Genomic DNA, 17,760 nt, shown 5'->3' on the forward strand with positions numbered 1-17,760 from the left:
CTATTTACCAATGAGGTGAATTCTGAAGGGAATTGACTCCAATGGATTTTACTTGGGGGTATCAGAGTAAAGAGAGCTAAAGATAAATGTATTTCATATTTTCAAAATAGAATAGCTAAAGTTATCTTAATAAATACATTAAAAAGATATTCAGATGTGCAACAGTGATTCTTTAAGATTAGATTAATTTGTAAGACAGAAACCAAAAGCTTTCATGGCAGTACGTTACAACAGAAGAAACTCTTCCTGTTCCTTCCGGTTCTACAACACACCGGTCTTCTGCCAGCAGTGCAGGGGACTCAGGAGAGGGATGGCCCATCTCGAAGTCCTGGAACAACAGCTAAATGCAGCCAATCAGCTTCTCAACAGACCGAATCACAAGTTTTCAGTTTGCCTTGCTGCAGACAAACTGGTATTGATGTGGGAATGAAGCAAAGTCTCACACACATACAGACACCTCCGGTCTCTGCCCTAACTTGTCCTTTTATCTTGTTTTGCAAAATCAGGAAGACAACTGTGCGGAGATGATCTTTGCAGCTCTGAGGGTGACATCTGCCAGGTGTTTAAGCCTCAATAATCAGTGCAAACTTAACTAAAGGCTATGTGATCACTGTGGGAAAGGACAGAAGGCGTACCGCTTTTGAAATCAAACTTTGGTAGACAGGCGTGCTTATGCACCCAGGTCAAACCTGGGCCTTCTCTATCAACTCCTTTCATGGTTTTTATTAAATCAAATTTTAAAAGTCCCAGCTGGAAAACATCACAAGTGTTGTGAGAAGAACATGGATCCAGGTAACGGATATACCTGTGTCGTGTGGCATGTGCAGTCACACTCCATGATCAGAGTCAGATGGCACAATTGATTCCCCAGGAAACCAGCATGTATCAGATTCCTCTCAAAATAAACAGTTCCCAAACGAACCCAACACACACGTCAATGGACGTGTTCTCTTCTCGGGCCACTCCATCTGAAACCTCACAGCAAGGAGGTGAAAACTTATTCCTAACTTTAAAATAAAGTCCGAAAAGTCCTGAAAATCAATTAAATCATATTTGAAAATGGTGAGCAGAACAGAAAATATTCAGACCTGCTGGTGCCCGTTTAATGACAGATTAGTTTGCCAAAAGTCTCTACTCTATGTGTGACAGACAATAAAACATAGTTATAAGTTATATTCAAATTACCACCTCAAGGGGTGTTTGACTCTGCCAGCCAGGCAATGGCTGTCCAGACTCATACAATAAATGCATTGAAGAGTTGAAAACCTGTCAGAAAAAGTATTAAAAACTCTTTATAGATGGTTACCGAACGTGATTTTGAAAGAATTTATATAAAGCTGATCCAACAGCAATCTTTAACGCTTTTTACGTTTGGGTGCCAGTAAAGATTCCTAAAAGAAGCTATAGCCTACTATAACTTCTATTTTAGGTATGAAACCAGTATTTTTGGACCAATTCTGTATATTTTGAACTGCAGACCTGCTCTGAAAACTCCCAAATAAACAAAAAATAATGGTATGGCCCAAAACATCTTATGTTTGTTATGCTCCAGTTTGACAGAATGCTGCTTTCCATATGTAATCTTCCATATAAAACACTCTGTATTTACCTTCAGGTAAATTTAAAATGACAAAAAAACAAACAAACAAAAAAATCACAAAATAGTTTATTTATAGGAGATGTATAATCTCCCACTGAAACATTTGTCACAGTTTTTACCAGTGAGTGTTGAGGACCTTTTTAAGTTCTTGAACTTTGGTCAATCATTGCTAAGCCTGTTTGACCATTGTATTGATTTAGCCATTTCTCAGACTGATAAGAGCAAGTTTAGACAAAAAACTTGTTCTCTTGGAGCCATTTCCTAAATTACTAAGATCAACTGAGTATCTGCCTTTCTTGACAGACAGAATTTTTTTTGTTTTTCTCATTTTTGAGAAGTGGCAAAGAAAAAGTCAAACCATACATTTAAAATTGCTTTATGTAATGTGAAATCAAATATTTCAAAGTTTTTCAGGCATGTGTGCCTCGTGAAGCTATTTTTACCGAAGACAAAAATGTCATTGGAAAACTGCAATAATATCAAACACTGACTTGAGCGTTGCTAAACTGGTGAAGTAAAATAAACAAAACTATCTTCAACAAGAATATCAGAAGTCTGTTGTTCTGAAATTGAATAACCAAACCACACACTTCAAGAATGGTGGCTTGATAAATTTACAAAACAAGGCACATACTTATCAGCGTTCATGAAGAAGTGTGCTGGCAAACATTTTCCCTTCTTTGACAGTAACCTGTGCAGCTGGAGCAACACCGCAGTCACATATCTGCATATTTTGACAATGAAACAATGTTTTCATTTCATAAATGATCCCTGTTGCTTTTATCTGGTTTCATTAATAATGAAACCAAGCACTAACCCAACAAAGAGTAAAGGGAACATGATGCAACAAAACCCTGCTGGCACGCTTAGTGGAAGTTTAGAAGAATAGCTCCAACTTTTAGCAATCCTCATTATTAAAAGTGACCTAAATATGACTGCATCTCACATGTGGGTGTGGTGGCTCTTCAGCTATTGTTAGAAAATCCTACGAAACGGTCTGAAAACCCAGTTGTTGTTGTGAAACTGTTGCGCAACTGTTTAGGTAACAGATAATCAAAGCCAAACATTTTTTGGGTGTCCACATCACTCTGATTTTTTAGTGTCGTCTTTTGCCTGTTTCTGTCTCAGTTATTAAATAATACTGTGCCAAGGCATGGAAAAAAGTTATTTATAAAATATATAGGCTTTAAAATAGTATTTTTGTTTTAAAATAAAAAGTAGTCAAAGAGCAGGGACTATTTCAGGGAATAATTTTCCTCGAAGCGACAGTTAATGAAAGAGGCAGTTGATTGTTTCCCGCCAAGAAACGGAGAGAGCGAAACTATCTCAAGTAAGTTCTCTCAAACCTGTTCTCCTGCTCTTTGTTTTTGTGCCATGTGGAACAACACAGGTGCTTTCTGCTGTTGCATGTTTTGTCTCTGCAGTGCAGTATTTCAGCCAATTGAACAATTCTACTTCAGCAAGTTTTCATGCAAAATCCACACACGAAGTCATGGAGTTGCAGCAGCAAATCCAAGTGATGTTAAAACTGATCAGAATCTAACAACTTTAAAAGGAAAAGCCTTCCACTTCATGGAGCTTCAAACTTTTGTTGAATCCTGACAAGAATTTGTTTGGAGAGCACTGTGTTACGAAAACACTTTTGTTCATAAAATAAGACGTTAAACAGAAGTCATTGGGATGTTTCAGTACATCTGTCTCAAAAGGTAAAGTTCAGATCTGTGTGCACAACCAAACTGAGCAAAGCCAAACACCAAGTTTTAGCTATTGCTTCAGTTTCTCTGATTGGATAAGCTCCATGTGCCATGTTTTTTAGCACTTTGCAAAAGGTCAAATTCAGACTAAAGAGAGTCTGCTGCTACTTATAAAGATGATGCAACTGTTCATGTGCCATCTAGCATCTTGAGGAGGATATCATTTTATTTCTTAGGATTTTAAACATTCCAGGAGAATCCTAACAAACAGTTCCTACAGCACAATGTGTTCCTCCGCTTTAATCAGATGAAATACAACAGAAGTGCTAATACAGAGTTTATTCCTGCAACATTTGCCATATTTATGTTATTGTGTGGCAGCCATATTGGAAACTGAACTGAACTGAACAGTTTTGCACCTGCCAGCTTTTCCAGTCAGACAAACCTTTGGGGACATTTCTCTTGTATGAACAGCTGTGAAGGCAAAAAAAAAAAAAACTACAACAAACGACCAAACCATTTAAAGTACGAGTCCAGTCCTCAAAAGCTATCATCCTGTAACTATTAGATGCATTCCTTCTTAATACATATGGCATAAAAGATCAATGACTTGATAAGATAATACTTTCTCTTTACTTTCCTAATAAGTGATGTATGGAAATACATCAGCTTTCAAAAGCAGGAAGTACACTGGGCTGCGGCTTGCAGATCTCATCATGAGATGGTACAACACACCTCATTTGTTTGATCATTTAAATTAGAACAAAAAAGTTGTATGAAAGCAAAACCAGATCCAAATACCATCCATGATCATAAAAACACAAGGGTATATGAATTTAGCCTGGTTGCATCAACTATGGTATTCATTTTCTGTTCAAGTCTTTCCTACATAAGTGAGAAAACAGGTAATAAATAGCTTTTCCCTAATATATTGCAGCACAAACCTTTTCAAAAATAAAGATGGAATCTGTAACTTGTGTCTCCCAGTCATGGTTCCTTTCTCCATGCTTTTTCTCATATCTGCAAACACAATCTGTAATTTCCTCCAAAAACTTCTGTGTAAAATTTGGCCTTAAAAGCAGCCTAGTAGGCCTTATGTGAACTTCGATATAAGATAATTCAAGAGATGAACTGGTGAATGGAGAGTGATCCTCAAAACTTGCAAGTAAGAAAAAAAAAAAAAGTAAAATCTTTTTTCTGATCAGTGAACGTAACACATATAAGTACCAGGTTGCTGCAACACTCTTCAGTATGTGTGCTGTTACTTAAAGAAGACTAAAAGGTAGACATTTTTGGTATCAGTGAGGTGTTTGGAGATCATGACAGATTAATTACAGAAATGCAACAACATAAAGACACTATTTACTATAGCATGTTGAGACATGTCCGAAGTCCATTCAGGCTGCAAGGGAGTGAAAGAGAGCAAGAATTTCAGCAGATAATAGAAAGGATGAACGAAGTACTCTATAACTGAAGTACACTATAATCCCTGTTGAGCTTTCAACTTGTGATTGAACATGCTGGATTTGGATATGTTGACAGATATCTCAGGTCAAAGCTTTACAAAAACAAGAGATCGGAAATTGTCCAAAACAATCTTTTCAGTAAATCTCTATTTTAATCTGAAATGGTGACGATAAAGAAAGAAATGCATCCCATGTGCGGTTAAAAGCTTCTATTCAATACCTATGTGCAATGCTTCCCAAATATCTTACACAAGATTTAGTCAGAGTCAACTGATTTAAGATTCCACTTCTGAGAAGAAAAGTCTTTTACCAGATACTAAAAAAAAAAAAAAACGGAAATCAAATTAGCTGGTTCAAAAGGCCTGATCCTGGCATGCAAACCGTAAACAAACTCAATCAAACACAAAGGGCTCAGTTTTTCTGGTTTCCTCAAAGAAATATCTAAAAGATCAGGAATGTGAGGAATCTCAGGGAGTGTTTCGAGCAAACAGGTGACCTTCGAAACGTATCCAGCCAGGGCTCTATGGTCTAATCAGCCGTTAACCAGGGTGTTTTTCATTAAACTGAAGTCAATTTTTCTTGAAGCCAGCAATATGGAAAAGTCAGGAGAAGGAGAAAAACCTGTTGTCTAGTTTCAAGTTGAGTCAAATGACAGCATGATATAAGCAGCAAACAAACATTCAGTGAGTAACTAAAATGAAAAAGAAACTGTAAAGACAATCAATTTTGACTGCTTCGAGATATGCAACAACATCAGATGAGACAAAGCAGAATTGAAGGTTTAACAAAAACTAAAGGCTTTAGAAGGTCAGGGTTTATCGCAAGGCCTGCTTCTGTTCAGTTTCTCTGATTGGATAAGCTCCAGTTGTCATGTTTACAGAAAAGCTCCACCATAGGAGCAAAGGGTAAGATAAGCCTACAAAAGGTTTGGATGAAACGGCAAACAAGGAATCCAGGTTAACCTGCTCGATCATGTCCAAGAGAAAATAAAAAATTAAAATATCTGATCTGCTGACATCACTTTGCTCGGTGTGCATGTTGAAGTTAAGATAAGATAAGATGATAAGATGAACTTTATTGTCCCAAAGGAAATTTGGGACAATAAAGTTCCAAATTTTAGGGACAATAAAGTCCCAAATTTTAGGGACAGACAGTTATTTCTACAGCTTATACCAATACTTAAAGAAGAGCATTGCTAATACTGCAGACTTATTACTTGTTTTACTGTTCTGGGCATAATAAGCCTCAACTTGGATTCGGTCACAATTTCTGTGAAGCAGAATCTTCTTTTCCAGCTTAACTAATATGCATCTACTGGTGGAGACATTCTGGTTGACTCATACATATGTTTACATATCATTCTCACACATGTCGTCTAAATAAGAAGAACTTCCCTGAACAGATGATAACATTAAGGATATTTGGTCTGGGACCTTCTGCTGGTTGGATCTCATTTCTGTATAACAATGTTAATATTTTTATTGACCACTTTGAGTTATAAATATCAATAAGCATCATGTGAACTTGAATGGCTAAGTAAAAATGTGCAAGAATGTCATATTTACCCAAGGAAACAGGAATTCATTAATTACCAAATAAAAAATAAATAAGTTTAAAAACTGATTTACAGTCGGTTACAGATATTTTATAGGAATTATTGAATATGTGTACTTAAATTAGTCTGAGATAAAGCTAATGTGGCAAAACCAAGTTTACTTTAAGACTTTTAACATATATACTAAGGACACTGACACTTAAGGGCAAATTACACTAAGCTACTTGAATTGGGTCTACAGTGCAAAACTGCTCACAAAACATGAAGTAAATGGGAATTAAAAGAACATCGAGAGGAAACTGGAGAATGAGAAACTGCTTCAAAAAATGGAGGTGAAAAAAAAAAAAAAAAAAAAAAAAAATTATATATATATATATATATATATATATATATATATATATATATATCTGGGCTTCTACTATGAGAACATGCAGCAAAATAAACGAGCGGAGGCTCCTCCGTCTGTAAATATATATATATATATATATATATATATATATATATATATATATATATATATTTTTTTTTTTTTTTTAAGTAATTTGGCCGATGTGTCTCAGAGTCATAAATGTCATAACACATTTCATCACAAAGTCGAAGCTGCAAATAATCCCTTAGTTACATCCTAGTTTCCCCATATGTGCACATACCTCTTAAGTACATTTGTTACGGCTTCATATAAAATAGTTTCAGTTGACAGGTAAGCAAACCCAGAACCCCGGGTGCCTCCCCCTTCCTAACAATCCTGGCATGGCTTTTAATTAACTGGCATTTTGCCTGCCATACCAGGCTTTTAGTGATTGGGAGGCCTTAGCTGGAGGGACTCACTTTTCTGGGCAAATGTTGCACTAAAGCATAACTCGCTTCTGTAATAAACTTGCTACTTTGTATTTTAGGAGTTCCTTTCCCCATCAACAGCATCTGCTGTGCTGTGCTTGTTGCCAGCGTCACTTCAGTGATCATTGCTAAGGGCTCAATCACAGACTACGTTACGCATAAATCAGACATTCAAACTTCAAACTCTGTAGTAATAAGCAGCTTGGTTCCCGGAGGCCTGGTGCTTCAAGGTGGAAATGGTACATAATTTAGAAAGCATGTCCGTAGGTGCCGTTATACATATGCGTAAATGTTTGTTCACCTTTTTTGTTTTAGAAAATAAGATCCAAATGAGTGCATGAGCTTAAAAGATTGTGAACTCGGAAGCCTCTAAAATGACCTTGGCAAAGAGGACAAAAGGACCTTATCTCTTCTCAAAGTTTGCTTTCTCAAACTGATTGTTTTTTTCCAAATAAACAAAAAAAAGAACTGTGCAAAAGTTCTGCAACCGACTCCACAAATGTATGTCTGAGACAACTTTGACGTCAATGTATTGCATTATCAAAAGAGACGACTAAACAAATCAAAATAGAAAAAAAAAAAAACGACTGTCTACATTTTCCTGGTTTCACTTGGCGATATGAGACTGAATGAGTTTTGGATCGCACGGAAATCCCCAACACCCTCCCCCCTTACGATCTGGGCTTCTACTATGAGAACATGCAGCAAAATAAACGAGCGGAGGCTCCTCCGTCTGTAAAGCAGTGAGCCAGGATCATAAGTGCTGCCAGGCAAAGACAAGTAAACAGTCCTGAGAAACTAAACACGGCCTTTAGTTTTGTTGTTTTTTTCTAAGCACACTCAATAACAAGGGAAAGCTAGGTTGTTGTTTTCTTTTGTTTGAACATGAAGTGTTAGTGTTTCATGTCTTCTGCATTAAGGTGCAATTAATCTGCTACTAGAACTGTAGCTAGAACTGACAGTTCACATTGCAATGGACTCAAAGAAAATTGGTCTCACAAAGAGAAACTGTGCTGGCAAAGAAAAACCTGCTGATATACGAGTATGGCTCTACAAGCTCCAACACGATCTGCAAAGAGCAGCTCCGGGAAAAGCCAAATGTTGCTGCAACTTTCTTGGTAATTTATGAACACTTCTCTTTAAAACAGGCTCTCTCAAAGCGGGCTTCTACTCACTATTATTTAGAGACACCCAATTCTTGCCGTATGTTGTATCTAGAGGGTAAAGAATGAAGCACTCCTTAGTTAATTTGGCACCAACATGGCAGTAAAGTACACAAAACATCGACGAGATGTACATCTTGTCCTCGGCTTTTAAGTAACACTAAATTCAGGTGAGTAATTGAAGAACAGAGACATTTGCACATCAAACAAGATGATTTGTCAGGCCAAAGGAGGGAGTGGAAGTCGGCATCCAAACATCCTCCCAATGAACAAACACAAATCTCTCTGGGAGACAGCAAAGACAATATTTAAACGGGTTTCCTCTTTTTCTCTTCTCATCTACAATCCCAGTCAAATCGGACTTATTTGGATAGATGCAAGAGATTGGAATCTGTTTATTTTTTCTGGATCAATTCTGATCAGTGATGGGAAGGATATAGGAGTTTTTTTTGTTCTTTCCAATTTATTGAATGCATGAAGTCTAATTTTAAGTCGAAACCTATCAACCCTGTGGTGTACGTTAAAAAAAATTAACTCCTACGTTTTGGGACAAATAAGTTAATGGAAATATTACGACAATTTTGTAATCTATGTCTATCATGCACATTTCTTTTCTTTCATGTCTTATAGACTAATTTCTGTAATAGAAGCCAAGATAAAATGCACAAAAGTGTGAGAAGCAGCTTTGCTGATGATCAGTAAGTATAATTAGCAATAACATTTTAGAAGAAATTCCTTCTCATCACAAATGTTGTAAGGTCATTTTCAAAAAGTTTAGTGTCAGTGATTGTACAACAAAAAAATATTAAGAAATGTAGTTGTGGACCTGAGAAAATGCTCAGAAGAATTAACAAGCAGACATTCTTTCTTTAGAAGTGAAGAAATCCTCTTAAAAACTCGCGTGAAAGCACCATAAATGTTTCTTCAATAAATAAGACAAGATGTTTGATTTTAATGTTCAAATACAACACTTTAAAAAGACCCATGTTACTTTCTGTCAAGCACGTTGGTGAACGTGAGATGATTAGGAGATAATCTGCAGATAAAAGAACTGAGCATTTTGGAGGCATTGAGTCAAACAGCCTCTTCTATACATTTAAGTATTTTAGATCAACTATGACTAGAGCAACCTGTAAATGATGAATGGCAACATTCCTTCTCTAAAGCACAGCCCATCCTCAGAAGGACAACAGCAGCATGCTCTGCAAAAACTCAAGCATCAGTTTTTATCTTATCCAACTGCAGTGCGACTCCTGCAGGGTTCTCCTTTAGCAATTCTCCCATGGAAAACTGGAGTGGCTAAATGCCGCTGTGGTGTGTGATTACACACAAGAGGGCAGAATGGCAGAAAGGGCAGAGTGACAGCAGTGTTGTTGTGATCTGAAACCCTCCATCTGTGAACCTACAAGTTCAGTTTAACCTCTACAGCAAGCTCTAACTAACTTCAATAGTAGATCATTTGTCCATCCATACCCTCTACCTGATTTTTTTAATAGTAAGTGGGGTTTATTAGTTAATTTAAAAAATGTTTACTCGGATACCTTAATTAGAGATTCACAGAAAAAGCTTTGCTGGATCTGGTTTTCTTTGCCGTCTTGTCTGTAGATTCCAATTTTAACCCAACCAGACGCAGTTTCACGACAGCAGTTCTCACAAGCTTAATTTATGTAAACTCTGTTTTAGTGGGATAACTAAATGAAACAACTGTTGATCATATAATTAAAATTCAAAGCAGGGTTGGTAATGGGGTAGTACAGTTTAATCCAACAGTAAATGAAGCGATTCCAAAATTATCCCCTTTTTTTTTTTAATCACAGTGTAGCTATGTGTCTAGACTTTAACAAAGCGGTGTTTCTTGATGCTTTTAAAAACCAAAAAAAAGAGGGAATTTAGCTTTGATATATTTAATTTGGCTGTGCTTTATTAATATACATATAATATACAAGCAAATGAAGATAAAAAAGAAAAAACTTTTCAGTTATATTTTAAAGTGCACAATCAGGGACTTCGTGACCAATTTCAGCAGAAACTCTAAAATTCTAACCCTCTGATGATAAAAAACAAACAAACAAAAAAAACAATAAGATACCTTTTGTCTACTTTTTGGATAAAAGTGATGATTTGACGCTCATAAAAATATGTTAGTAGGAAAACTAAAGTTTCAATGCTGTTTCTCAGTACAAAACAGTAAAACCTTTAAGTTATGGATGGAGGTATGTCTAAATAAAACCTAAAATGTCACATGCATTTTAAGGTTTTATTTAGAAACCTAAAATATAAACCTAAAATAGAATATCATGAATGTCGCATGATATTAATTTTTTTCTGCAAGATAATTGCAAACATAAAGAGCAAATGTGCACTACTTCATAATGGAGAGGCAAATGCTGCATCCTGTGGGGTCTCACCATGACTGTTTCCATGTTGATGGGTCTGCTTCCCTGACTTTCCTCCCTTGTGTCCACTGTGATGACCGGAACGGTGTTTATCAAGGTCCAGGTCCAGAGGGGGGCCCATACCGTGGCTCTGCCCATTACTGAAGTTGTTCTTCCTCTTCTTTCTCTTGAACCAGCTGAAAGCTCGACCGAAGGAGCGAGTGCGCTTCTTTCGGCTTCTTCTGCTGTGTTTTTCCTGGGCAAATACTTGGATCACATCTTGGGGAAGCAGCTCCCCGACCCCCAGCGAATCACGATTTGACATGCCGCCTCACGATGGAGCTGCGTCCTGAAGGAAAGATAAACATGGAATTGTTAAATATATATATATATATATATATATATATATATAAACAAAAAGTTCTAATTTATTTTTAATCTCAACCTCATTTTTTAAGTAAATTTTTTTATACAAATCTGTCATGATTAAGATCAAGTTACTCAAAAGCTTGTTATCATTCATCAATCCATTCAGGTGCAGTGTATCAGTTTGAAGATAATCTTAATCCAATAGATAATTGAGATGCATGTCTGAGGCAGTGCATGTCTCTGTGGGCAGTACTGCAGCCTGAACAGACCCCCACTCTTTCCTCTGAACCAAACTCCACCGTCCTGCAAACAACGAACTGGCACCGCTCCCTTCATTCCATAACACGTAGTCATGATTCACAAAGCCGCACCCGTAAGCTCATTGCACTTTTGCACACAGACTGGGAAGAGCTTTATAAAAAAAAAAAGAAAGACAAACATCATCGAACAGTTTGCAGATAAGCATTCCTATTGAGGTCTGTATTAAGATTTCAGTGGATTTTCTCTTTCTTGCTTCACTGAACTGTCGTCGTGTGTTTTTTCACTACAAGTTCGGTGATCTCATCCAGCTCCCATTGCTTCCTTCCTCCACCCACCCCTTACCTTTTTATGTGCTCTCAGATGGATTTCCTAGCATTGCTTTGGGGGATCTTACACTTGGCTTCTCCAAGCTGTGCACTTTGTTTGACACTTGTCATCAAAATTACAGGCTAAATGAAGGAGCCAGGTCTAAAGATGGTAGAAATGGGCATTTGCAAAGCAACAGGTGGTGAAAGGTTGTGTCACAGTTATTAATTATAAGAGCTTATACAGGAAAAAACAAACTTTCTAACTGATGTTTGTGAAATGTAACCAAACATATTGCAGTCTGTAGAATCACTTTGTCGCCACATGACGAGACATGACACCAAACCACAGAAACCTGGATCCTGTTCTCTGGATCAGTTCAGCATAGATCCAGAGCTGAGATAAGTTTGATGAAGGCATATTGTATGAGTTTATTTGTATCCAGCTACGTCTTGTGGGTGAGCTCCCTCAATCCTCTGACCAGAAGTAAAATGTCTTAAATTCATCTCATATTGCAGCAGCTTAATTTGAAAAACGTAAACAGGTTAGCCACTGCCAGGATGGGAAAGACGTTAAAACAAGTGGTTAAAGAAGTGGTGATCTACATAAGTCAAGCAATGAATATGAGGAAAAAAAAGATTTTTGATTAAATTTTCCCACATCAATAGTCAAGAATTTTTAAAAGCTTTAAAAACTGTAACTATGACAAACAAGGCTAGACAAACATCAATGTTTGTTTAAATACAGTCACTATGAAGATAAAAATTAATAAAAACATCTTCACAATCTTCAGCAAAAAGTCTACAACAATTAAGAAATCTTCTTTATGCCTGCTGAGCTGCATGGGAAGCGTGATGGTCCTACCAACAGAAACGTAAACATGTAGAGGTTTTCTTTGTCTAAGACCTTTTGCTTTGGTAAAATAAAATTTGAATGGGTATTTTTTGGCACAAACTACTATTTGGGTCTGGCCAAAAAGATAAATATGTGAAAAGGCATTTCATGTTGCCCGTTAGGTAAAGCAGAGGGGCTGTGATGCTGTGGGCCCATTTCTCTTCCAAAGGCCTTAAACTAGAGAGCAGTCACATGTTCTCACTGATAGACCAAGACATTTTAAATTAAAATCTGGTGAACTAAAATAAGTCGCCATCTGGTAATTCTGATGCATAATGATCAAAAGCAAATGGCAATATGCAAAAAATCTACTTCTTTCTAAGGCAAGCTCAGCCTTCAGATCAAATCAATAAATAAATCAAAGTGAGTTGACCTGAAGAGAACAACAAAACAATAAAATAATTTTAGATCTTACACATAAAATGACTTTTTACATAAATTTTGCCATTAATATCTTCATCTGGATATCGTGTGTATATTCTCAGCAACAAGATCGTTACCTACTCGTACACAAACTCTTGCTTAATAAGATGAATACTTAATGTTGTTAATTTTCCATTTTCCATTTTAAGGTTTTAATTTGTTTACATCTACTTGAAAAGCTCTGCATAAAATACAAATTTTAACCGGCATTTTTTAAACTAGCTATCTGAGCTGGTGAATCAAATTTGTGCCATCCTTGATATGTGGGTCAGGGGTCGCTCCAAAACCTTCCTATGGATGCACTCCTGATCAAATCTGAAATGATTTAATAAGCAAGAAGCATTTGCATTCCAATGAGTAACCCCACTAACAGCAAAATGACTCCATCTCCTCTGAGGAAAAGTAACTTGCCTCTTTTTCACTGCGTGTTTCTCCTGCTCCAAATTACAGTCATTTAGACATGACTAACATCCAGGCATCAGTATGTGCAACACTGGCCAATAATCAGACAGCTTTCTCAGGAAAAGACGGTCCAGTTTATTCTCTTATATCCCACAGGCGGCTGAAAGTCCAACAACGTCTTGTGTTACTAACACAGGAATGAGATCAAAGAGAACTCTGGGTTGTGGCAGAGACCACCCAGAGGACCCCTATCCGTACAGTCTGGTCTTGAAGAGTTGAGTCATGCTACCAATGTTGTGGTGACACAAAAATACCTGAAGAATCCAAGATTTTCAAACAAGTCTACCAGGGTGAGGCACCGAGTTTAGACTTCTAAAAATATCTCTTTTTTTGTGTGTGTGGTTTTTTATTTTTATTTTTTATAATTCAATTCAATAACGAGGTTTCAGACTTTCAAAGTCATTGTTTTCATATTAGAAATAAGCTCAGAATGGATTGCTTTCTCAAAACCACGGCACCTACATTCTAATTATAGAGCTACATGATGACACCAGACAGAACTTAACCCGACGTTCTCAGTTTTACAAAGGTTTACAGACAAACTACAAAACAGAAACGCATAATCTTTAAAACAAACATACGCTACAGCTAAATTTTTTGCGGGTTTCGTAGGCTGGCCTCAGTTCTGCAGAGGCATAGATATGACCCAACCTGCTGTTTATTTTGACCTTACTCTTGGACAGACGATCCCACTCTAACCACACAAACCTCAAGTCTCTGTGTCAATAATACCTGCAACATTGATTATGACAGCACACAAAGCAGACGGCAGCAGGAAAACAGTTTTTGAGACTCAACGTATCCATGTATCGATCGAGCACGTCTGACAGCTATATGCTCTGCAGCTTGAGGACGCAAATTCCAGAACAAGTCTGCGTCTCCTCTCCCCTTGGCAGAGACGTCAAGTAAAGTTGAAGAGATGTAAAGCAGCGACACCTGCTTTGCCTGAAGCGAGGCTCTGCTGTACTCATACATGAGTTAATTCAGGATTACATCTCACAGAGGCCTTATCCACCACTGACAAAGGATTGTGGAAGGAATGAGAGAGAAGTTGGGGAATCAGATGTCTAAAACAACAGCACTGTACAGGTTCTCTAAACCGGCAGAATGGGGAGCTTTAATCTCTTCCAAACTCTCGAATGGGCTTGGCTTTACAACCCTCTTAAACCTGTGTGTATTCCCATTTGCTTGTGCAACTGTTCCACATGTTTTCTTCCACTCAACTTTCCCTTAGTGCACATAGAAACAGCATTCTGTACAACCAGCCTCTTGAACAATGACCTTTTGGGGCTTCCTCTGCTTGAGCATGATGTTTGCTAAACTACTGTCAAGTCAGCAGTCTTCACCGTGAATGTTCAGGCTGTCAGATAACATTTCTGTAACTTGAAGGGCTGTTAAAAGGTTTATGCCTGTTTTCTGTCACGTTACCCGTTTCAGGTCATCAGACAAATTTAAATTCAAAACAGTTCTCATAATTTATTAAGAGAAGAGGCTGTCCAAGCCAAAGTTGCTACTATGTGAGAAAGTATTACTCCCCGTTGCTCCACCCATAGATGCAACTACTGAACTTTAGCTTTTCAAGTAACCGTCAGTGAGACTTTGGGTGTTTGTCAGACTTATATCTAGATTTTTACTAGGCCAATACAAATATTCATTGTGATTTTTGAAGGTATTCAGAGGTAGGCTTGCTGGTAGGCTTATGTGCACTTGGGTCCTGATGCTTGACCCAAGTGCACTTAAGCCTAAAGTTATGAACGGATCGAGGAATAGTCTCCTTCATTGACTTTCTGGTAGAGAGCAGATTTCATGGTTCCATCTACGATGACAGTTCATTCCATAGCATTAAATCATGTCCAGACCATCATGTTTGACCATGAATACGATGTTTATTTTACGAAATGTATTCAGAGTTTCTCATCCGTTATTGAATTTCTTAAGATCGACTATGATGTGTTGCATTTTGAGATCTTTTAGGGGACAAAAAAAGTAAACTTTAGCCAATAACTAAACTTCAGCTAACTAATTTTGTTAATCACGGTTATTTCATGATAACTGGTCAACACTGCAAAGAATAATCAGGCCTGCAGAGAGGATCACCAGAATGGATTTTCCTCAATCCAGCACTTGCACAGGTCTAGGATCAGGAGAAGGATGGTTAAAATTTCTGCAGACCCCTCACATCCTGGACACAAAGCATTTAAGACTTTTACCTATCAGGTTGGCACTACAGAGTGATATTTACATGGCCAGTGATGAAACAATTTCCTTCCCCAGGCTGTCACGCTGACAAATACCCAACAGTTAAAGTGTGCAGATCGATACTAATTCAAATCATCTTCCCTCTTTTTTTCTGAAATAATGTATATCCACACTGCGATGGACTGACAACCTGTCCAGGTTGTACCTGCCTCTCGCCCCAAATGTCTCTATGGAGACAGGCACCAGAACCCCTCCTGACCCCACTAAAGACAAGGGTGTAAGAAAATGAACGAGCGGATGTATATGCACATCTTTACTTTTTCCAAGAAATATTTCATAAATGTTTTAACAAAAATGGCAAGAAAAAGATATCTTGTTTGTGTGCATAAACTAATGCACACAATAAAGCCATATCTGATTAACAAAGAGGCTGATGATTATTTCCAGGTAGAGCCACTTTGATTTGGAAAGATTTCCTCTCAATAAGTAAAATATAAAAACTGCGTGCTGGATTTGCCCACCTCATCTTTGTCTGATGTTTAAATTTGTATAACCTGTGATATTTCCCCGCATTTGTTGAACTTCATAAAGCCAACGCTACACTCCACTCAGCACTCCTGTTGGGGCCCCTCAAAAGTTCAGGTTAGCTCACTCGCTGCTCAGTAATCTCTTTGGCTCTGGAGCCAAACAGGAGAAATAAGAATCTCACAGGTAGTGAGTGGCCTGGGGGACAAAAGAGGGGGCTCCAGGAAATGTAAATGCAATCGCAGTGAGTCACACAGGGAAGCCGCCTGACTAGCAGACTGTGCTACCTCATGGGGCTAAGGCAAGAGGGCGTGGCGGTGATACAGACGGCCACCTTTGTTTGGATTAGGACTGGCTCAGTTTATACATGGAGCCATTCACATCTACACCTCAGCTGCTGGTTTCACATGGCACGGCTTCCAGAATGACAGATCAGAAGATTAATATTTCTTCTTATAGGAAGTCGATAGGATGGTTTGGATAAACTCCAGTTGTTGTTTTTATTTTTTTTATTAAATCAACACCCGGAGTGGAAAATAACAGTTTTCAGCTTTTACGACTGTTGCTAAATAGCAAGTGTTGAGCAAAACTGGTGTTACAGTGAAGCACCTGCAGGCATCAGTCAGGGCGTTGGCCGTCTTCTCTGGGCTTTATCAAACAAAGACGAGCATTGGTGCTCAAGAACAAACTTAAGTAACCTCATCTGAACTGTGAGAGCTTGACATACAGGACCAGCACAGTGATTGTTGCTGCAAGAGGAAAGAAACTGGAAATGCTCAAAAGAAAGAAAAAGAGCCAAACTTTGGGTCAAAAGTTTCCAGTCATTTGCTTTTCTTCCATGACATGCTTTCGCAAAAGAGCTGAAAGATAATCTCATTCTGACATATTGCGGTCTCTTTGTTTGCTGAAGAGAGGATAAGATTACAGAAAACAGCCATGTCGGTAACAAGAACAACAAAAAGCAAACAACAACAAGAAACCTCAGAAACAGTCTGGAGGGTTTTCTCAGATTGTACGCCCTCCTGTGTGTGCATGTCGGAGGAGGAGAACCTGTGATGGAGGGCTAACGCGAGCTGGTGGAGCTTGTGAAGCTGTCGCAGCCATGCAGCGGCTTGTCTGGTAAGAGCGGCAGCAGCATTCCTGAGAGATTGATAATTACCGACTGAAGAACTCTTCTCTCTAAATCTGCTTTCTCCCTCTCCACCACACACACACACACACACACACAGATGTACAAGTCTTCAACCTCTCCCTGTCACACGTCCCTCCTACAGCCCCCCTGCCACAATTGGCCACATGGAAGAAAACAGATAATAGCTGGCACATGGAAGTCATTTAGAGATAATATAATATGCAGTTGTGCGTTTCCACTGAGAGAAACTCGGCATTCAAAGAGGACAATGTTCCGCAACTTTTTCTAATGATTTATACATTGGACTAACTATTTATCATCTAATCTGGTAATTGTGTTACTGGTATTAAAGTGTGGCAGGGTTTAAAAAAAACAGCTCATATTTCTAGTCTAACTCTTTATAGGGTTTAAAAGTCCTCGATTAGAGGAAGCGCCAGAGGTGGGAGCACAGCTCATCACCGCCAGTCAACTCACAGGTGGCTGAAATCAGGCTTTTACA

The 17,760-nt window shown here is 38.1% G+C and overlaps 1 protein-coding gene across 1 annotated transcript in view; it reads right to left on the reverse strand.

Moving 5' to 3' along the window:
* The window catches only part of LOC106913904 (uncharacterized), a 30,807-nt gene that overhangs the window by 10,088 nt on the left and 2,959 nt on the right, over positions 1-17,760 (reverse strand). The window contains exon 2 of the mRNA XM_014980342.2: positions 10,724-11,039. Within this exon, the coding sequence (XP_014835828.2) occupies positions 10,724-11,015 (292 nt within the window). The 5' untranslated portion in view covers positions 11,016-11,039. The remainder of the gene's footprint in view (positions 1-10,723; positions 11,040-17,760) is intronic.

Source organism: Poecilia mexicana, unplaced genomic scaffold (genome assembly GCF_051168715.1).
Source record: "Poecilia mexicana isolate PSO_F unplaced genomic scaffold, ASM5116871v1 scaffold_22, whole genome shotgun sequence".
In the NCBI taxonomy this organism is placed as follows: Eukaryota; Metazoa; Chordata; class Actinopteri; order Cyprinodontiformes; family Poeciliidae; genus Poecilia; species Poecilia mexicana.